General features: G+C 41.4%; 1 protein-coding gene across 3 annotated transcripts in view; it reads right to left on the reverse strand.

Annotated features, from left to right (window-relative positions):
• Nucleotides 1–20,243, reverse strand: part of LOC132399657 (interferon-stimulated 20 kDa exonuclease-like 2) — a 26,697-nt gene continuing 6,454 nt past the window's right edge. For all 3 annotated transcript variants that reach the window (XM_059980290.1, XM_059980291.1, XM_059980289.1), the window contains 3 exons: nt 11,424–12,146; nt 10,903–11,103; nt 1–259 (listed from right to left, as the gene is read on the reverse strand). In XM_059980290.1, coding sequence (XP_059836273.1) covers nt 146–259; nt 10,903–11,103; nt 11,424–12,047 — 939 coding nt within the window. In that variant the 5' untranslated portion in view covers nt 12,048–12,146 and the 3' untranslated portion in view covers nt 1–145. The remainder of the gene's footprint in view (nt 260–10,902; nt 11,104–11,423; nt 12,147–20,243) is intronic.

Raw genomic sequence — 20,243 nt, forward strand, 5'->3', positions numbered from 1 at the left:
TTTAGTCTTCGGAAAAGGGTCCCAAAGTTGCACCTCTGACTCTGTCCTGGTCTGGTGAGGTGGGGGAGGGCGGGAGGTGTGGTGAATACTGTCTTTCCCACAGGCAGGCAGCTGCTGCTCACCACACCCTCTCCCAGGACGCCGGCTATTTCTCCTCTGTCTGAGTGGCCCCCTCTGACTCCAGCTGCGCCTCCACCAGTTTGTATAGCTCCATCGTGGCTCGAGCATCTTCCACAGATGAGTGACCCTTCTTGCCCACCTGAGACAGCACATAATCAAGTTTATTATCATTGATATGCATTGTGAAACCTTTTTGTTTTGCAACAATACAGTGCAACACATAAAATATAATAGAAATTACAATATATAAAATATATATAAAATATATAAAATCTGAAAAATTAAGGAAGTAGTTCAAAAATGAGATAGTGTTCAGAGGGGAAGAAACTGTTCCTAAAACATTGACTCTGGGTCTTCAGGCTCCTGTACCTCCTCCCTGATGGTAGTAATGAGAAGAGGGCATGTCCTGGGTGGTGGATGCTGCCTTTTAGAAGCATCGCCTTTGGAGAAGCTAGTGCCCATGATAGCACTGGCTGAGTTTACAACCCTCTGCAGCCTTTTCTGATCCTGTGCAGGGATGAATGAAAATACACACAATCACTGTGGCTAAGAAACCACACCAGTGCCTACTTCCAAAGAAGGATAAGGAATCTCGGCATGCCCCCTTTCACCTTCACCAATTTTTGCTGATGCACAATGGAAAGCATCCTATCCCGTTACATCACGGCTTGGTATGGCAACTGATCTGTCTAAATCTGCAAGAGATGTGGACACAACTCAGCACAACATGGACGCCAGCCTCCCCTCTATGGACTCTCTACATTTCTCACTGCCTCAGGAACGCAGCAAACATAATCAAAGACCTCCTTCACCCTGGTCATTCTCTCTTCTTTCCCCCTTTGCAACAGGCAGGAGATATAAAAGCTTAAGAACATGTACCACTAGGCTCAGGGACACCTTCTGTTCTGCCGGCACCAGAATCTTAAATGGACACCATTTACAACAAAGATTGTACTTTGTCATGGCCCTTAAACCTTATTGCCTACCTACACTGTAAATGTATCTCTCCGTTCTGCATTCTTTTGTACCACCTCCAGGTACTTAAGTATGGAATGATCTGTCTGGATGGTAAACAAACAAAAATATTTTTCTGTATCTCAGTACATTGGACAATAATTAACTACCAACTTCAACAAGCCACACAGCACCTGAGATCCTGGGCTTCATGGGCAGGGTCACAGAGTACATCAGAAACAATAACCAGGGGGACGCCACGTGATGACGTAGGGTCGAGACGTTGAGAATCCAGCCCCCTCGTAAAAAGTAATGAAATAGGGTTTAAATGAAGAACAATTAATAAGTACTAGAAACTATTTATAAGCAACTCAGGATTATTTTTACATATGGCTCCTAAATCGAAACAGAAGAAAGCTACTACTTTGAAGACTGCGCAAATCAGCGGGAAAGAAGGCCTAACTGTATCGGCGAAGCCTTGGACTCAAGTTGGATCTCCTCCCGGCGAAGTGCATGGCACTTCTGATGATGCGGGACAGGAAGTTGCAGCAATGCCAGCGGTCTCTAAGAAGAAACGGCAAGAACAACGCATGCGCGAAGAAACAAGTATGCATGAACAGATATTAACAAAACTACAAATCCCAACTACGGCTGGAAGTGAATCAGAAGTGGAATCAGACTCTTTGGGAAATACAGAGGATGAAGAAGAGGAAAAGAAGAAAGAGATTAAAGGAGACATTAGAGATATCCTGATATATATGATGAATGAATTAAAAGCTATAAGAACAGATATAAGAAGGATGCAGAATACACTCGATAATGTGGTGGAAAAACAAAAGAAGATGGATAATAAAGTTAAAGAGATGGAAGTAAAAATGGAAGAAAACAAAGAATAGATAAGATAGAAGACAATAATCTTGCCTGGACAATAGAAAGAAAACGGATGTTGGAAAAAATAGATGCGCTTGAAAACTCTAGTAGATGAAATAATATTAAAATTGTTGGTCTTATGGAAGGTACAGAGGGAGAAAATCCAATAAAATTCTTTCAAGAATGGATTCCGAAAATTTTGGAAATGAAAGGAAGCCAAGTAATTGAAATTGAAAGAGCACACGGAGCTTTAAGACCAAGACCTTAACAAGATCAAAATCCAAGATCAATTTTGATAAAAATGCTTAAGGTATCAAGATGAAGAAATGATCTTGAAGGCAGCTACTCAAGGTGCTAAAAAGAGAAATGGGCCACTGATAATAGAAGGGAAAAGATTTTTTTTTTATCCAGACATAAGTTATGATCTTCTGAAGAGGCGGAAGGAATTTAATTCAGTGAAAAAATCTTTATGGGAAAAGGGCTTTAAATTTTTATTGAGCTGCCCAGCAAAATTAATAATTTTTCTGGATAACGAAGAAAGAAGATCTTTCGTTGAGTACACAAAGCGGAGAAATTTGTACAAGAATTATTTGATGTCCACGAAGAGGACTAAAGAATTATAGAAATGAAGTGGACTAATGATGAAGACTGAAATAAGGTTGGATTTGATGGGACATTTATAAGGAAAACAAAAATAGTTGAGGAGTATTAATTGGGAGTAGAGACATTAATTATTTTCTTTTTTTTTCTTCACTAATATATTTTCTTTCCTTTTTTTTGCGGGGGAGCTGGAGGAGCTCCTGATCGATGGCTGCGAGTTTCACGTGTACAATCATGGCGATTGCCATGACCCGTAAAATGGGGGGGGGGGTAATGTTGTGTTCTTTTTATTCGCAACATTAGTGGGGGGGTATTTTGTTTTTTTACCTTATATATTAGTTACCTTTTTTCTATTTTTCTTCTTTTTTGCCTGGATGGTTGGGGAGAGACTCATAGCAACGTGGAGAATTTCAGAGTTCCCAAGGTATTATGAATGATTAATTTACTTAATTTTTTAAGTTTTAATGTTAATGGACTTAATGGACTTGTGAAAAGAAAAAGAGTTTTAACATATACTAAGAAAATGAACGGAGATATAGCTTTTTTTTTACAAGAAACACATTTAAAAGAAACAGAACATAAGAAATTAAAGAGAGATTGGGTTGGAAATGTCATTGCAGCTTCATTTAATTCAAAATCGAGAGGAGTTGCAATTTTACCAATTAAAATACAAAATGTAGTAATTGATTCTGTGGGGAGATTTGTGATTATACATTGTCAATTTTTTTCAGAATTATGGACTTTTATGAACATTTATGCACCAAATGAAAATGATGCAAAATTCATACAAGAAGTTTTTTTGAATTTGGCTGATGCACATGATAAAATATTAATAGGTGGAGATTTTAATTTTTGTTTAGATCCAGTTTTGGATAGGTCAACTAAAGTTGTTACAAAATCAAAAGTAATAAAACTAACTTTATCATTAATGAAAGATTTAAACCTGATTGATATATGGAGAAAAATTAATCCAAGAGAAAGAGATTATTCATTTTATTCAAATAGACATAAAACTTACTCAAGAATTGATTATTTTTTTATTATCAAAAAATATTCAGGATAGAGTGACAAGTGTGGAATATAAAGCAAGAATACTGTCAGATCATTCCCCCTTGATAATGACAATGATAATGATGGATAAGGAGGAGTCGATCTATAGATGGAGATATAATTCAATTTTATTAAAACGTCAAGATTTTTGTGATTTTATGAAAAAACAAATTCAATTTTTTTTGGATACAAATTTACATTCAGTTGAAGATAAAATTGTATTATGAGAAGCAGTGAAAAGCATATTTAAGGGGTCAGATTATAAGTTATACATCAAAAATTAAGAAGGAATACATGGCAGAAATAGATCAATTGGAAAAATATATCATAAAGTTATAAAAAGAATCTCAAAGATATATGACAGAAGAAAAACGAAGACAACTTGTTAATAAAAATTTACAATATAATACACTCCAGACATATCGTACAGAAAAAGTAATTATGAGAACTAAACAGAAATATTATGAACTAGGTGAAAGATCACATAAGATTCTTGCTTGGCAGTTGAAAACAGAACAGGCTTCTAAAACAATAAATGCAATTAGAACAAGTGTAAATAAGGTTACTTATAAACCTTTATAAATTAATGAAACTTAAAAAAATTTTTATACTGAACTATATCAAACAGAATCACAAAATAAGATTGCTGAGATAGATAAATTTTTATCACAAATAACCCTTCCAAAATTAAATTTGGAAGAACAGAAAGGATTAGATATGCCCTTTACATTAAAAGAGGTTGAAGAAGCTTTAGGATCACTTCAGAGTAATAAATCCCCAGGAGAAGATGGTTTTCCTCCTGAATTTTATAAAAAATTTAAAGATTTATTAATTTCTCCTTTTATGGAATTAAAATATCAAGTGGAAAGAATGCATAAACTCCCACAATCTTTTTTAACAGCGATCATAACTGTATTGCCAAAAAAAGAGATCCTTTAAAACTAACATCATATAGACCTATTTCTTTGTTGAATACAGATTATAAAATAATAGCAAAAATTTTATCTAATAGAATATCTAAATATTTACCAAAATTAATACATATGGATCAAACAGGTTTTATTAAAAACAATCAATGGATAATATAACCCGGTTACTTAGCATAATTCATTTGGCACAAAAAAGAGGAAATGAGTGTGGCAGTTGCTTTGGATGCAGAAAAAGCATTTGATAGATTGGAATGGGATTTTTTATTTAAGGTATTGGAGAAATATGAGTTAGGAAAATCTTTTATACAATGGATTAAAACTTTAAATACTAATCCTCAAGCTAAAATAGTTACAAATGGTCAGATTTCAACACCATTTTGCTTAACGAAGGTCAACTAGACAAGGCTGCCCATTATCACCTGCTTTATTTGTATTGGCATTAGAACCATTAGCTGAATTAATTAGAACAGATTCAGACATTGGGGGCTTTTAGAGTTAATCAAGAAGAATATAAGATTAATTTATTTGCTGATGAAGTTTTGATTTATTTAACAAACCCATTGCAATCTTTGCAAAGTCTATCTTTTAGATTGGAAGAATATGGGAAAGTATCAGGGTATAAAGTAAATTGGGATAAAAGTGAAATTTTACCCCTTACCAAAGGAAATTATAATCAATGTCAATTAGTAACTCAATTTCGATGGTCAATAAATGGGATAAAATATTTAGGTATTAGAATTGTGTTACGCCTGTGCCCCAACTCTGAGGGGCCGAAGGGTACAAAGTAGTCCCCTCCTTTTTGAGAATCGCAAGATCGCTATTAATTCAGGTCAGGAGACCCAGGAAATGAGACCCAGGAAATGAGAGAAAGACACGCAGAATCCACAAGGGGTTTGGAATGTCCTGGCCCCTCAGCGATACAAAGCCAAAGGAAACAGCCATTGTCTCTTGGAGACAGAATTGTGTATTGAGCACTGTACTATTCAACAAAGCCCTCAAGGAATGAGCAACATGGGCTGGTTGGGGGATGGCTTCATTCCAACCTGACTGACATCTGAGACCCTGTGAGTAAGGATAAAAGAAGGTCTGGGGAACAACCCCTTTAGACGCATCAGCGCACCAGGAGAAACGCTAGAAATCCCGTGACAGCGTTTAATAGCGACAGCCGGTGGAGGGCTCATGTGTGTCCTTTCCCATTGCCTGGGATTGGGGCCTTACCACGGAAGACGGCTTAGCTAAAGAAGAGATCACCACCGATGACATTTCGAAGGATTGACATCATAAAAAGGAAATTGGGCAAGTTCTAAAACTCCGTCTCTCTCTCCAGCCAAAAGCTGCAGCCTGAATGAACTTGAGTGACTTTTATATTTCCATCGGACAATACATTATCCCCTAGACAATGAAAGAGCTATTTCTTATTGATTATTATTATACCCGCGCTTGTAGATTTAGTATTGATGACATATATTATCTGTATGTTTGCATTGATATTATTTTTGTGTATTTTACTCAATAAATACCGTTAAAAATAGTACCATCAGACTTCAACGGACCTCTCTATCTTTGCTGGTAAGTGACCCAGTTACGTACCCCATTGATAATGATGTAAAAAATTTATATAAACAAAATTATTTGCCATTATTACAAAAAATAAAAGAGGATCTTGATAAATGGAAGATGTTACCAATAACATTAATAGGTAGAGTTAATGCTGTAAAAATGAATATATTTCCTAGATTGCAATATTTATTCCAAACTTTACCAATACAATTACCTCAAAAGTTTTTTCAAGAACTGAATAAATATGTAAGGAAATTTCTTTGGAAAGGAAAGATGTCAAGAATATCATTGGAAAAATTGATGTTTAAATTTGATTTAGGAGGGTTACAACTTCCAAATTTTAAGAATTATTATAAAGCAAATCAACTTAGATTTATTGTGTCTTTTTTTGATGAAAAAAAACGGGCATGGATTAGAATAGAATTAGATAAGATAGGAGAAAACATACCAGAAGATTTTATATATAAATAGGAATCCAAATGGATACGGGGAAAAAAAGAATCTCCTATATTAAGACACTTGATTGATTTATGGAATAAGGTAAATATGGATGATGAGATAAAGAAATCTTTATTAGCAAAAAGAACTTTAATTCAAAATAGGCTTATTCCTTTTACAATGGATAATAAACTTTTACATAATTGGTTCCAAAAGGGGATTAAATATATAGGTGATTGTTTTGAAGGAGGTATATTGATGTCGTCTGATCAATTAAAAAATAAATATAAAATATCAAACAACACTCTTTTCTGTTATTTTCAATTAAAGGCTTATTTACTAGAAAAGCTGGGTCAAACAATGTTGATGCCAAAACCTAGTGAAATAGAAATATTAATTCAAAAAGGAAAAATTAAAAAAATTTACATCTTGTATGTACAATTTGATTCAAAAACAGACAATTGAATCTGGAATTCATAAATCAAGACAAAAATGGGAATCTGATTTGAATGTTAAAATTGACAGAAAAAGTTGGTCAAGATTATGTTCTGATAGTATGATAAATACAATAAATGTTTGACTTAGATTAATACAATATAATTTTTTACATCAATTATATATAACACCACAGAAAATAAATAGATTAAATTCAAATATGTCTGACCAATGTTTTCGATGTAATCAAGAAATTGGTACTTTTTTACATTCTACTTGGTCTTGTTTTAAAATTCAACCTTTTTAGATAAATTTAGGACTTTTATTGGAACACATTACTGGAGTACAACTCCCACATAGTCCAATGTTATTTTTATTAGGAGATATTGAAGGAATAATACCGAAACTTAAATTGAATAAGTATCAGAAAAACATTTATAAAAATTGCATTGGCAGTAGCTAAAAAAGTTATCGCAGTTACTTGGAAATCTGATTTATATTTAACTGTGGATTGTTGGAATAATGAAATATATAGTTGTATTCCACTTGAAAAAATTACATATCATCTAAAAAATGAATATGATATATTTTTGAAAATTTGGCTCCCATACCTACAAAAGATGGGATTAAATATATAGGTCCTTTGAAGATAAAATTATAAAGTAATTGGGGAAAGTAAAAATAAATATTAAAATTATTCTGAACTCCATGGAGCATGTGGGGACCCTCCAATATCCAGGCAATCTTTTCTTTTTCTTCTTTCTTTCTTTTTTTTCTTTCTTTAGATAAGGGTTAAGGGGAGGGTGAGGATCAAAATCATTTTTCTTTTTTTTTCATTACATTTATTCTTTGTAATTTTCTAAATAAATAGATAGATAATGAAAGAAAGAAAGAAAGAAACAATAACCAGCTGGCTGGAAGGAACTCAGCAAGCCCAGCAGCATCTGTAAGAGGTGGGGGAGTGGGGGTGGAGGGTGGGGAAGGAACCTTTTTTAGGTTGAAACCCTGCATCAGAGCTTCCCACCTTCCAGTTCGGATGCAAGGCGATGTCCCAGAATGTCATGTACACCTGTAACTCCTGCACTCAATATTCTGACTGATGAAGGCACCTTTGCCATCACCCTGTGGACCAGTGTCATCACTTTCAGGGAACCTCATACCTGCACTCTGGGTATCTCTGTTCTGGAACACTCCACAGGGACCTACCATTTACTGCACAAATCTTGCCCTCATTTCTTTTACCAAAATGCAGCACCTCGCATTTATTTGAATTAGCCTATTGGCCCAGTTATAATCCTAGACAACTTTCATTTTCCAGGGAGAGCATCAGAAACGTACAACACAATACAGGCCCTTCAACCCATCATGTGGTGCCAACTTTATTTAACGGTACACACTGAGTAGGCCGCTTTCTGGCCTCTTGAGCCAGACGGTCCCCAGTGACCCCTCAACCCTGATTAACCCCAACTTAATTGGGGACAATTTACAGCAACCAATTAACCTACCCGATACATCTTTGGACTGTGGGAGGAATTCAGAGAACCTGGGAAAACTCACGAATTCCACCAGAAGGACTTACCAAGATTCCTTCCAGAAGAGTGCCAGAATTGAACCCAACTCCAGAACACCCCGAGCTGCAATAGTGTTGCGTTACCACTACACTACCGACCTTTAACCTACTTTGTCAATGTAACCTGTCCCTCCAGCATGGCCCTCCATTCTTCTATCATCCATGTGGCCATCGAAGAGTCTCTTAAATGTCCCCAATGTATTTGCCTCTTCCAGCACCCTTGGCAGAGCGTTTCATGCACTCACCATTCTGTGTGTAAAAAACCTACCTCTGACATCCTCCAATCACTTTAAAGTTATGCCCCCTCATATTAGCCATTTCTGCCTTGGGGAAAGGTACTGGTTGTCCATTCTGTATATATTTTTTATCATCTTATACACTGTATCAAGTCACCTCTCATCCTTCTTTGCTCCAAAGAGAAAATTCCTAGTTCACTCAGCCTTTCATTAGATATGCCCTCCAAACTAGGCAGCATCCTGGTAGTTTGCCTCTGTACCCTCCCCAAGACTTCCACCTCCTTCCTATAATGAGCCGACCAGAACTGAGCACAGGTGTAGTCCGATCAGTTTTGTAGAGCTGCAACATTACCTTGTGGTTCTTGAACTCAACCCCATGACTAATGAAGGCCAAAACACCATATGCCTTCTTAACCAGCCTATCAACATTCAAGTAAATCTCTCTGTAACCATTCCAGAGCCACCACACCAACATGTTTTGATCAGAGTTAAAACCAATACCTCAGTTCAATACTTTTAGACTGAGGCGGCTGTGGAGGGCAAGTCATTGGGTATATTGAAGACATTAGCTCACACGTGCAAAATGCTGGAGGAACTCAGCAGGCCAGACAGCATCTACAGAAAAAAGTACAGTCAATCTTTCAGGCCAGGACACTTTCTACGTCCTGATGAAGGGTCTCAGCCCAATTCGTCAATGTTTTCTCTTTTCCGCAGATGCTACCTGGCTTGCTGAGTTCCTCCAGCATTTTGTGTGGGTTGCTTTGGATTTCCAGCATCTGCAGATATTCTTCTGTTAGACGTTGATAAATTCTTGACTGGTCAGGCCACGAAGGAATATGAGGAGAAGGCAGGAGAGGGAGACTAGATCAGCCATGATGAAATGGCAGAGCTGGGTCAAATGGCCTAATTCTATTCCTGTTATCTCTTGGTTTTATGGATTATCCTGAAGACCCAGAGGGGTCACAATGCGGAGAATGGAGGAAGGATAAACAAAAGAGATTCTGCAGATGCTGGGTTCCTCAGACCTGATCATTCCTCCTCACACTGCCCTCTTCCCTCCCACCCCCAAATTTTTATTCTGGCTTCCTTCCTGTTCCTTTCCCATCCTGATGAAGGGTCTCAGCTTGAAACATCAACTGTTTATTCCTTTATACAGATGCTGCCTGACCTGCTGAGTTCCTTTGGCATTTTATGTGTGTTAATGGGGAAAGGGCGTTGTTGTTGTTGAGAGGTGAGGGTCATTTTAATAGTAAGTGCTTGTCTATTTAAGGTAACGGTAGAGACTCATGGGCTTTGGAATTCCCAAAGGGAGGTGGTTGAAGCAGAATATCTGAATAATTTTAGGACAGAGATAGATTGATTCCAGACAAGTAAAACAAGTAAAATAGAGATGGTAGTGGATTGGACGGGGGGGTGCAAAAGGTTAACAGGGGAGAGAAAAAAGCAGCCACAAATTTATTACGTGGTGGATAGTCTTGCTCCTTTCATAAGTATGAATATAAGTCTAATCCACAAGTATGCAAAGGTAACTTCTGTTTCAAATCATTTAATGCTGATGTTGAAATTAATCTTACACCATTCAATCGTTCTTGTAAATTTGTAAATTTATACAGCCGAGTAGACATACGATTTTTTTCCTGTGCAGAAATGGCCATTACGAGGGGGCATAATTTTAACGTGATTTCAGGAAAGTCTAGGGGGAATTATCAGCGGTAGATTTATTTTTTTTTTAAACACAGAGTGTGGTGGGTACATGGAATATCCTTAACGGGGTGAAAGTAGAGGCAGATACATTAGGCACATGAATGAAAAAAAATTAGACAGCTACGTGGGAGGGAGGGGTTAGATCGATCTTGAAGTAGGTTAAAAGATCAGCACAACACCATGGACCGAGGGGACTGTACTGTGTAGCAATGTTGTATACTCTATGTTTAAAAATAGTGTGACAGTATGAGGAGTTTGGGACAAGCCCAATTTAATTTCCTCTGCCTCTGATTTGATTGTGGCTCCAGGAGAGTGGCGGTGATGAGGCTGGACAGGCGATGAGAATCACGTGGCCAATAAAGGTTGATGTGACCAGGAAACAGGGATTAAAGTGCCATAAACTGGGCGAACTGTAGGGGCTTGGCATTTGGTGTACCTGGATGTCCCGGTGAAGCAGCTGCTTTGTGAGTTTCTTCAACGACACAGAATCCTTCTCAGGGAAGCCAGCTTTTCGGTTCAAGAGGGGGATCTTTGAGGTGTCCCGGGTGAGCGACTGAGGGTGGAAGTAGTTGAGTGCCTTGAAGTCGTTGTGGACAGCATGGCCGATGACAATCTTCCCATACAAGACCTTCAGTATCTGCCCAAGAAGGGAGGATAGAAAATCACAGCTAAGGCTTTGTTACAATGACCACCCACTCACCCTTTGGTATCCACACAGCTTGGAACTGATTCCAGTGATCCTGGGAGGGTAGAGGGGGAGGTAGAGAAGAGGGAGAGGGTGGTAGAGGAGAAGGAGAGGGGAGGGATAGTGGGAGAGGAGTAGAGAGAGACAGGAGGTGGATTGGGGATGTGAGATAGGGCTGAGGGCAGGGGAACAGGTCTTTGGGGAGGAAGAAAAACAGGTGGAGGAGGAAGGAGAATAGATGAGAGTTCAGGAGGATGGAGCAGTACCCTCACCTCTTTCTGCGCCAGTTTGAAGGGTGTAGCGTTCTTCATGTGCTGTCGCCGGATGCCGCTCCAGCGCGTGCGGTAGTCAGTGATGGGGTTGGGCGGGAGGATGTACTTGTCGTAGACTAGGTCTCCGTCGTAACCGATCACGCTGCAGCGGGCAAGCTCACTCTTCTTTCCCCCTTGCCCTGTGCCCACCATCTCACAATCCAGGGCCACGCACTTGTTGGGCTTGGCGAGGGACGAGGGGCGGGGTGCGGACGAGGAGGAGGAAGAGGAAAAGGAGGAGGAACCTTTGTGGCCGCCCCCTGAGTTACGCTGGAAAGACAGGAAGCCACTCTGACACTCACTGAGTAGCAGGCTCCTCTCCGAAGGATGCGTGGGCTTCTGTCCTGGTGTAGGGGTTTTGAGGTAAGGTTGGGGAGTGAGCTTGGGCTGGGGCCTGTGCCCCAGGCCAGAGTGAGTGACAGAGTTGTGGCTGCTCACTGGCTTTGCCTGCTTCCTGTGCAGGTATCCTTTCCTCTCCAGGTACGCCCGCCGCTGCAGGAAGCGCCGGTGTTTGAGACTGTGCCCTGTGTGCTGCCTCGGGCCCGGCCCACGGGTGAAGTCCAGGTTCAGAATGACGTCCGACATGGTCCAGGGTTCTGGCCGATTGGACAGCAACCACCTTGCCAGGCTCAAGCTCCTCGGCAGACTCCCACCCTCATACAGCAATGCACACCATCTTGGTACCTGAGAGGGGCAGAACACAGGAGGGAAATAAAGAACCGGGCATTATTCCATGTCTAGGACAGGACAGTACAGAAATAGGCCCTTAAGCAACGTTATAATGAAGCTGAAGCCACACAATCCATTCTTCCTGCCAAAACTCTTTATCCCGACCTCTCTGCTTGTTCACATGCCTATCTAAATGCCTCTTAAACATAAGACCATATGATATAGGAGCAGAATTAGGGCATTCGGGTCATCGAGTCTGCTCACCATTTTATCATGGCTGATTTACTTTCCCATTCTCCTTCCTTCTCCCTATAACCTTTGATGCCCTTACCAATCAAAAACCTATCAATTTCCGTTTTATATAGACCCCGTGAGTTGGCCTCCATTGCCACCAGTGGCAATGTATTCCACAGATTCACCAGTGTCTGGTTAAAGATATTCCTCCTAATCTCCCTTCTAAATGGACATCTCTTTATTCTGAGGCTGTGCCCTCTGGTCCTATGGTCACCCATTATAGGAAACATCCTCTCCACATCCACTTGCATCCAGGCCTTTCAATATTCGACAGGTTTCAATGAGATCCCTCTCCTCCAGCGAGTAGCACCTGTCTTATAGTCAAAGCCCCTAGTTTGCTCTCATGGAACAGTACGGCACAGATCAGAACAGCAAACAGTCAACGTTCCAGACCGATACCCTTCATCAGGACTCAGGGTGTCAGCCTGAAACATCAACTGTTTACTCTCCTCCATAGAAACTGCCTGACCTGCTCAGTTCCTCCAGCACTTTGTTTGAGTGTTGCTCAGGATTTCCAGCATCTGCAGAATCTTTTGTTTCTATGATTCACAGCACAGAACAGGTTCTTCAGCCTAAATGGTCCATGATAACCAAGATGCTCATCCAAGCGAATTCTACTTGCCAGCATTTGGCCCAAAACCTTCCAAACATTTCCATTCAAAGTACCTGTCCAACTGTCTTTCTGACTAAACTGGGATCAGGTAATGGGGGAGGCAGTTAGAGCAGTGGTGTGCTCCGTATGCAGTATGTGGGAGGTCAGGGTCAACACAGTTGTCCCTGATGACTACACCTGCAGTAGGTGCATCCAGCTGCAGCTCCTATCAGACCGAGTTAGGGAATTGGAGCAGGAGCTGGATGAACTACGGATCATTTGGGAGGCAGAGATAGATAAGAGTTATCGGGAGGTAGTCACACCAAAAAGACAGGAGGTAGGCAAATGGGTGACAGTCAAGAGAGGCAGGGGGTGCAGACAGAGAGAGCAGAGCACCCCTGTGGCTGTTCCCATCAAAAATAAGTATACCGTTTTGGATACTGTTGGTGAGGATGACCTACCAGGAACAAGTTGCAGTGGTCCTGTCTCTGGCACTAAGGTTGGACCCTCGAATAGGAAGGGGAGGAGGGAAGAGAAGAGAGCGGTAGTGATAGGGGATTCTATAGTCGGGGGTCAGATAGGAGATTTTGTGGGGAAGATCAGGAGTCTCGGATGGTATGTTGCTTCCCTGGTGCCGGGGTCCGAGACATCTCAGATCGGGTGCAGGTTATTCTCGAGAGGGAGGGCAAGAATCCAGATGTTGTTGTCCATGTAGGGACCAATGAAATGGGTAGGATGAGTGAGGGGGTCCTGCATAGGGAGTTAGGTGCGAAGCTGATGAGCAGGACCTCCAGGGTAACCTGTGCCACGTGCGAGTGAGGCAAGGAACAGAAAGATTATACAGATTAATACGTGGCTGAGAGGATGGTGCAGGAAGGAGGGCTTCAGGTTTTTAGATAATTGGGCTTTGTTCCAGGGAAGGTGGGATCTGTTCCAAAGGGACGTTTTACACCTGAACTGGAGCGGTACTAACATTCTTGCAGGGAAGTTTGCTAGTGCTTCTGGGGGGGGGGGGGGGGGGGGAAGATTTAAACTAAATTTGCAGGGGGCGGGGATCCAGAAAGAGAGAGAGAGGATAGCAAGATGAAGAATAAAGGACAGGTGGGGACTACATGGTTCTGGAATATTAAGTGTGTAGTAGAGAAAGGAGAGGCGGAACAAGTGATAAGGTGGACACATGTACAGAGGGATGGTCTGACGGAACATGGAGTTAAATGTGCAGAAAGAATAGGTAACTCTAGGAAGGACAACAAAATTCTAGGGGCGTATAGCCCGATGTGAGTTCGGGGAGCTGGGTTAAACACAATAGGCAGAGATTCAAACAGAGAAAGGAGAAATGGGCTAAAAATTCTATATCTGGATGCACAAAGTGTCAGAAATAAGGGGGATGAGCTTGAAGCTCAGGTGCGAATGGGTAACTATGATGTTGATGGGGTAACGGAGACATGGCTGCAGGGGGATCAGACCTGGGAAATGAACATACAAGGGTATACGTGCTATCGTAGGGACAGAAATGTGGGCAGAGGGGGTGGGGTGGCCCTGTTGGTGAGGAATGAGATTCAGTCCTTTGCAAGGGGGAACATAGGATCAGAAGAAGTAGAGTCTGTGTGGATAGAACTGAGGAACAGTAAGGGCAAAAGGACCCAAATGGGTGTTGTCTACAGGCCACCAAACAGTAGCATGGATATTGGGTGCAAGTTGAATAGGGAGTTAACATTGGCATGTGGCAAAGGTAATGTTGCAGTAGTTATGGGGGATTTCAACATGCAGGTGAACTGGGAGAATCAGGTTGGTGCTGGACCCCAGGATAGGGAGTTTGTAGAGTGCCTAAGGGATGCATTCTTGGAACAGCTTGTACGAGAGCCGATCAGGGACAAGGCTATTCTGGATTTAGTGTTATGTAATGAACAGGATTTGATAAGCAATCTTGAAGTAAAGGAGCCATTAGGAGGTAGTGATCATAATATGATAAGTTTTTATCTGCAATTTGAGAAGGATAAGGGCAGCTCAGAGGTGACAGTGTTGCAGTTGAACAAAGGAGACTACGGAGCCATGAGGGAGGAGCTGGCCAAAGTTAACTGGACGGACATCCCAGCAGAAAAGACAGTGGAACAGCAATGACAGGTATTCTGGGAAATAATGCACAAGGTGCAAAATCAGTTCATTCCCTGGAGAAGGAAGGATTCAAAGGGGGGAAAGGGGCCACAGTGGTTGACAAAGGAAGTCAGAGATTGCATAGCATTAAAAAAAAGGAAGTATGACAGAGCTAAGGTGAGTGGGAGGACAGATGATTGGGAAATTTTTAAGGAACAACAGAACTTAACTAAAAAGGCAATACGGGGAGAAAAAATGAGGTACGAATGCAAGCTAGCTAGGAATATAAAGGAGGATAGCAAAAGCTTTTTTAGGTATGTGAAGAGAAAGAAGATAGTTAAGAACAATACTGGGCCCTTGAAGAATGAATTGGGTGAAATTGTTATGGGGAACAGAGAAATGGCTTAAGAATTTAATAAGTACTTTAGATCTGTCTTCACTAAGGAAGACGCAAGCAATCTTCTAGATGTATGGATGGGTCAAGGACATAGGGTAACAGAGGAAATGAAACAGATTGACATTAGGAAGGAAACAGTGATGCGTAGACTGATGGGACTGAAGGCTGACAAATCCCCAGGTCCAGATGGTCTGCATCCTAGGGTACTAAAGGAGGTGGCCCTGGAAATAGCAGATGCATTGGTAATCATTTTCCAATGTTCCTTAGATTCAGGATCAGTTCCTGAGGATTGGAGAATGGCTAATGTTATCCCACTTTTTAAGAAAGGAGGGAGGGAGAAAACAGAGAAATATCGACCTGTCAGCCTAACATCAGCAGTGGGGAAGATGCTAGAGTCCATTATTAAAGATGAAATAGTGGCATATCTAGATAGCAGTGATAGGATTGGGCCGAGCCAGCATGGATTTACCAAGGGTAAATCATGCTTGACTAATCATGGAGTTGACTCCATTGACTAATATTGGAGTTTTTCGAGGATGTAACCAGGAAGTTAGACGGGGGAGATCCAGTGGATGTAGTGTAACTCAATTTTCAGAAGGCATTTGATAAGGTCCCACATAGAAGATTGGTGGGTAAAATCAAAGCTCAGGGCATCGGGGGGAAGGCATTGACATGGATAGAAAACTGGTTGGCATATAGAAAGCAAAGGGGAGCGGTGAATGGGTGTTTCTCGGAATGGCAGGTGGTGACTAGTGGGGTGCCACAGGGCTCGGTATTGGGACCACAGCTGTTTACAATTTACGTCAACGATTTAAATGAAGGCAATGAGAATAACATCAGCAAATTTGCTGATGATACTAAGCTGGGTGGCAGTGTGACATGTGATGAGGATGTTAGGAGAATTTAGGGTGACTTGGATAGGCTGGGTGAGTGGGCAGATGACGTTTAATGTGAATAAGTGTGAGGTTATCCACTTTGGGAGTAAGAACGGGAAGGCAGATTATTATCTGAACGGTGTAAAGTTTGGTAAGGGAGAAATACAAAGAGATCTAGGAGTCCTTGTTCATCAGTCACTGAAGGTGAATGAGCAAGTGCAGCAGGCAGTGAAGAAGGCTAATGAAATGTTGGCCTTTATTACAAAAGGAATTGAGTACAAGAGCAAGGAAATCCTCTTGCATTTGTACAGGGCCCTGGTGAGACCACACCTGGAGTATTGTGCACAGTTTTGGTCTCCAGGCTTAAGGAAGGACATCCTGGCTGTACAGGAAGTGCAGCGTAGATTCACGAGGTTAATTCCTGGGATGTCCGGACTGTCTTACGCAGAGAGGTTAGAGAGACTAGGCTTGTACACGCTGGAATTAAGGAGGTTGAGAGGGGATCTGATTGCAACATATAAGATTATTAAGGGATTGGACAAGATAGAGGCAGGAAATATGTTCCAGATGCTGGGAGAGTCCAGTACCAGAGGGCATGGTTTGAGAATAAGGGGTAGGTCATTTAGGACAGAGTTAAGGAAAAACTTCTTCTCCCAGAAAGTTGTGGGAGTGGAATGCACTGCCTCAGAAGGCAGTGGAGGCCAATTCTCTGGATGCTTTTAAGAAGGAGCTAGATAGGTATCTTATGGATGGGGGAATCAACGGATATGGGAACAAGGCAGGAACCAGGTATTGATAGTAGATGATCAGCCACGATCTCAAAATGGCGGTGCAGGCTCGAAGGGCCGAATGGTCTACTTCTGCACCTATTGTCTAATGTCTAAATGTTGTTATTGCACCTGCCTCAACCACTTCCTCTGGGAGCTCATTTTACAAAAAAAAACACTCTTTGTGTAGCAATAATGCCCAAAAGTACCTATTAAACCTCTCCTCATCCACCTTTGCCTGAAGGAAAGCATGCTTTGGCCTATTTTACCATGTGCTTCCAAGTACCCCGAAACCTCATCCTTAATAATGGACTCCTACATCTCCCAACCACTGAAGTCAGGCTAACTGGCATATAAATGTGCTTCCTTCTGCCTGCCTCCCTCCCTTCTTAAAGAGTGAAGTGACATTAGCAGTTTCCTCTTGAAAGATCTTTACTAATACCTTGACAATGTCTTCAGTTGCCCCCTTCAGAACTCTGGGGTATGTCCATCTGGTCCAGGGACTAATGGACCTTCAGATTCCCAAGCACCTTCTTCTTAATACACTCACTTTTGCCCTTTGTCACTCTTGAAATTCTGACATACTGCTCGTGTCTTTCATAGTGAAGGCTGATATTACTGGCTAGCTTACTTTACTTTTATTGTCACCAAACAATTGATACGAAAGCGTACAATCATCACAGCGATATTTGACTCTGTGCTTCGCACTCCTTTAAGTACAAATCATAATAAATATAATAAAAATTTAAATTGTAAATCATAATTAGAAAAATAGAAAAGGGAAAGTAAGGTAGCGCAAGTCAGGTCCAGATATTTGGAAGGTACGGCCCAGATCCGGGTCAGGATCCGTTCAGCAGTCTTGTCGCATATCACCTTCATATTTCATCTTTTCTTATAGTTTGCTTTAGTTCTGGAGTTTTAAAAGATTCCCAGACTTCTAACTTACAACTATATTTTGCACTTTTGCTTTTTTGCTGGCTTTCACTTCTCTTATCAGCCATGGTTACTACATCCTTCCTTTCAAATAGTTCTTTAGATTTGGGATCTATCTATCCTCCACCACCTGAATTGCCCCCAGAAACTCCAAACATTGCTGTTCCGTCATCATTCCTGCTAGTGTTCCCTTCCAATCAACTTTGGACAGCTCTTCTCCCATGCCTCTGTAATTCCCTTTACTTCACTGTAATATTGATACATCTGACTTTATCTTCTCCCTTCAAATTGCAAGTGAATTCTATCACATTATGAACACCGTTTCCCAATGGTTCCTTATGCCTTAAGCTCTCTAATCAAATCTTGTTCATTACACAACATCCAATCCGGAATTACCTTTCTACTAGTGGGCTCAACCAAAAACTGCTCTTAAAAGCCACCTTCTACAAATACCCTCTTGGGATCCAGCACCAACCTGATTTTCCCAATGTACCTGCATATTGAAATCCCCCGTGACTATTATAACATTTCTCTTCTTGCTTACCTTTTTCTATCTCCCATTGAAATTTATATCCTACATCTTGGCTACTGTTCAGAAGCCTGTAAATAACTCCAATCAGGGTTGTTTTACCCTTGCAGTTTCTTAACTCTATCACAAGTACTCTACACCTTCTGATCCTATGTCACCTCTTTCTGAGGATTTAATTTCTTTTTTTTAAACCAACAGAACCCCCCACCCTCTCTGCCTGTCCTTTCTATACAAGGTATATCTTTGGATATTAAGCTCCCACCTTTGGATGTTAAGCTCCCATCTTCTTTCAGTCACAACTCAGTGACCATACAAGCCATGCTTTACAAGGTCATCTACCTTATTACATAAACTGTGTACACTGAAATATAACACATTCAGTCCTGTATTGATCACCCTTTTTCATTTTGCCTGTATGTTACACTTCACCTCATCCCACTGACAGCAATTTTCCCCTATCATCTGCCTATCCTTCCTTATAACCTCACTACACACTATATTGACTTGTATATCAACTACCCCATCAACAGCCCCATCACTCTGGCTCCCATCTCCCTGCCAACTCAGTTTAAACCCTCCCCCCCCCCCCCAACCATTCTAGCAAACCTGCCCACAAGGATATTGGTCCCCCTTGGGTTCAGGTGTAACCCATCCTTTTTGCACGGGTCACACCTTCCCCAGAAGAGATCTCAATGAGTTCATCAGTACTATCATCCTATTTATAACTCAATGCCCTAAGTTACAAACGCCAGCATGTCCTAAACTTTTTGCACTGCCCTATCACTCCATTCCCTGCACATCCATGTGTCAATCTAAAAGCCACTTAAACACCACTATCGCATTGACCTCCACCACCACTCCTCGCAGGGCATTCCAGGCACCCACTGCTCCCTGTGGTTAAAAAAAACTTGCCCACCCACTTCCTTTGAACTTTCCTCTCTTACCTTAAATTCATGCTCTCTGGTGTTAAAGATTTCAACCCTGGGAACCTAGCTGAACCTGCCTTTCATAATCTTATAAACATCATAGAGTCATGGTTCATAGTTGTCATAGCTGGGGTGGTAAGTGGGAATAAGCCCCCACTACCTATAAAGTGCTCCAATTGGCGTACGTCTCTAAATGCCTCTGACAACCAACTCTGAGCCTTCACATGTGGCTCAGCTACTAGGCCCTCGAAACTGTTCGTACTGACGAGAAGGGGCAAAGGTGGACCATTGGTGCCTCAAAACCAGTTGCTTCCAGCAGGTGGGGCCTGCCTAGAAGAAAAACTCTGATTTTAAACCTCCACTGCCTTGCGGCTGTACCCATCCATGGAAAAGGCTTCAGGAGTAAACCCCAAGGAAGAAACCTAGTGCTGGGGTCCCTAAGGCAGTTCGATGTTGTTTACAACCTCACTCTGGCGACCTCTGCAACAACACTGGTGCCAAGCTGTACTGACGCTTGCCCTTCCCTTGGATTACATCAGTGACGTGTAGAGAGGGAACCCGCTGCATGGGGAACAGCCAGTTCTTCAAATCTTCCCGCCCAGCCTTGCACCCTGGAGAGGACACAGTCCACCAGAGGGCACTACAGCACAGAAACAGGTCCTCCAGGCTGTTATTCTGCCTGGTCCCATCTGCACCTGCACCTCA

This window comes from Hypanus sabinus, chromosome 9, assembly GCF_030144855.1.
Source record: "Hypanus sabinus isolate sHypSab1 chromosome 9, sHypSab1.hap1, whole genome shotgun sequence".
Lineage (NCBI taxonomy): Eukaryota > Metazoa > Chordata > Chondrichthyes > Myliobatiformes > Dasyatidae > Hypanus > Hypanus sabinus.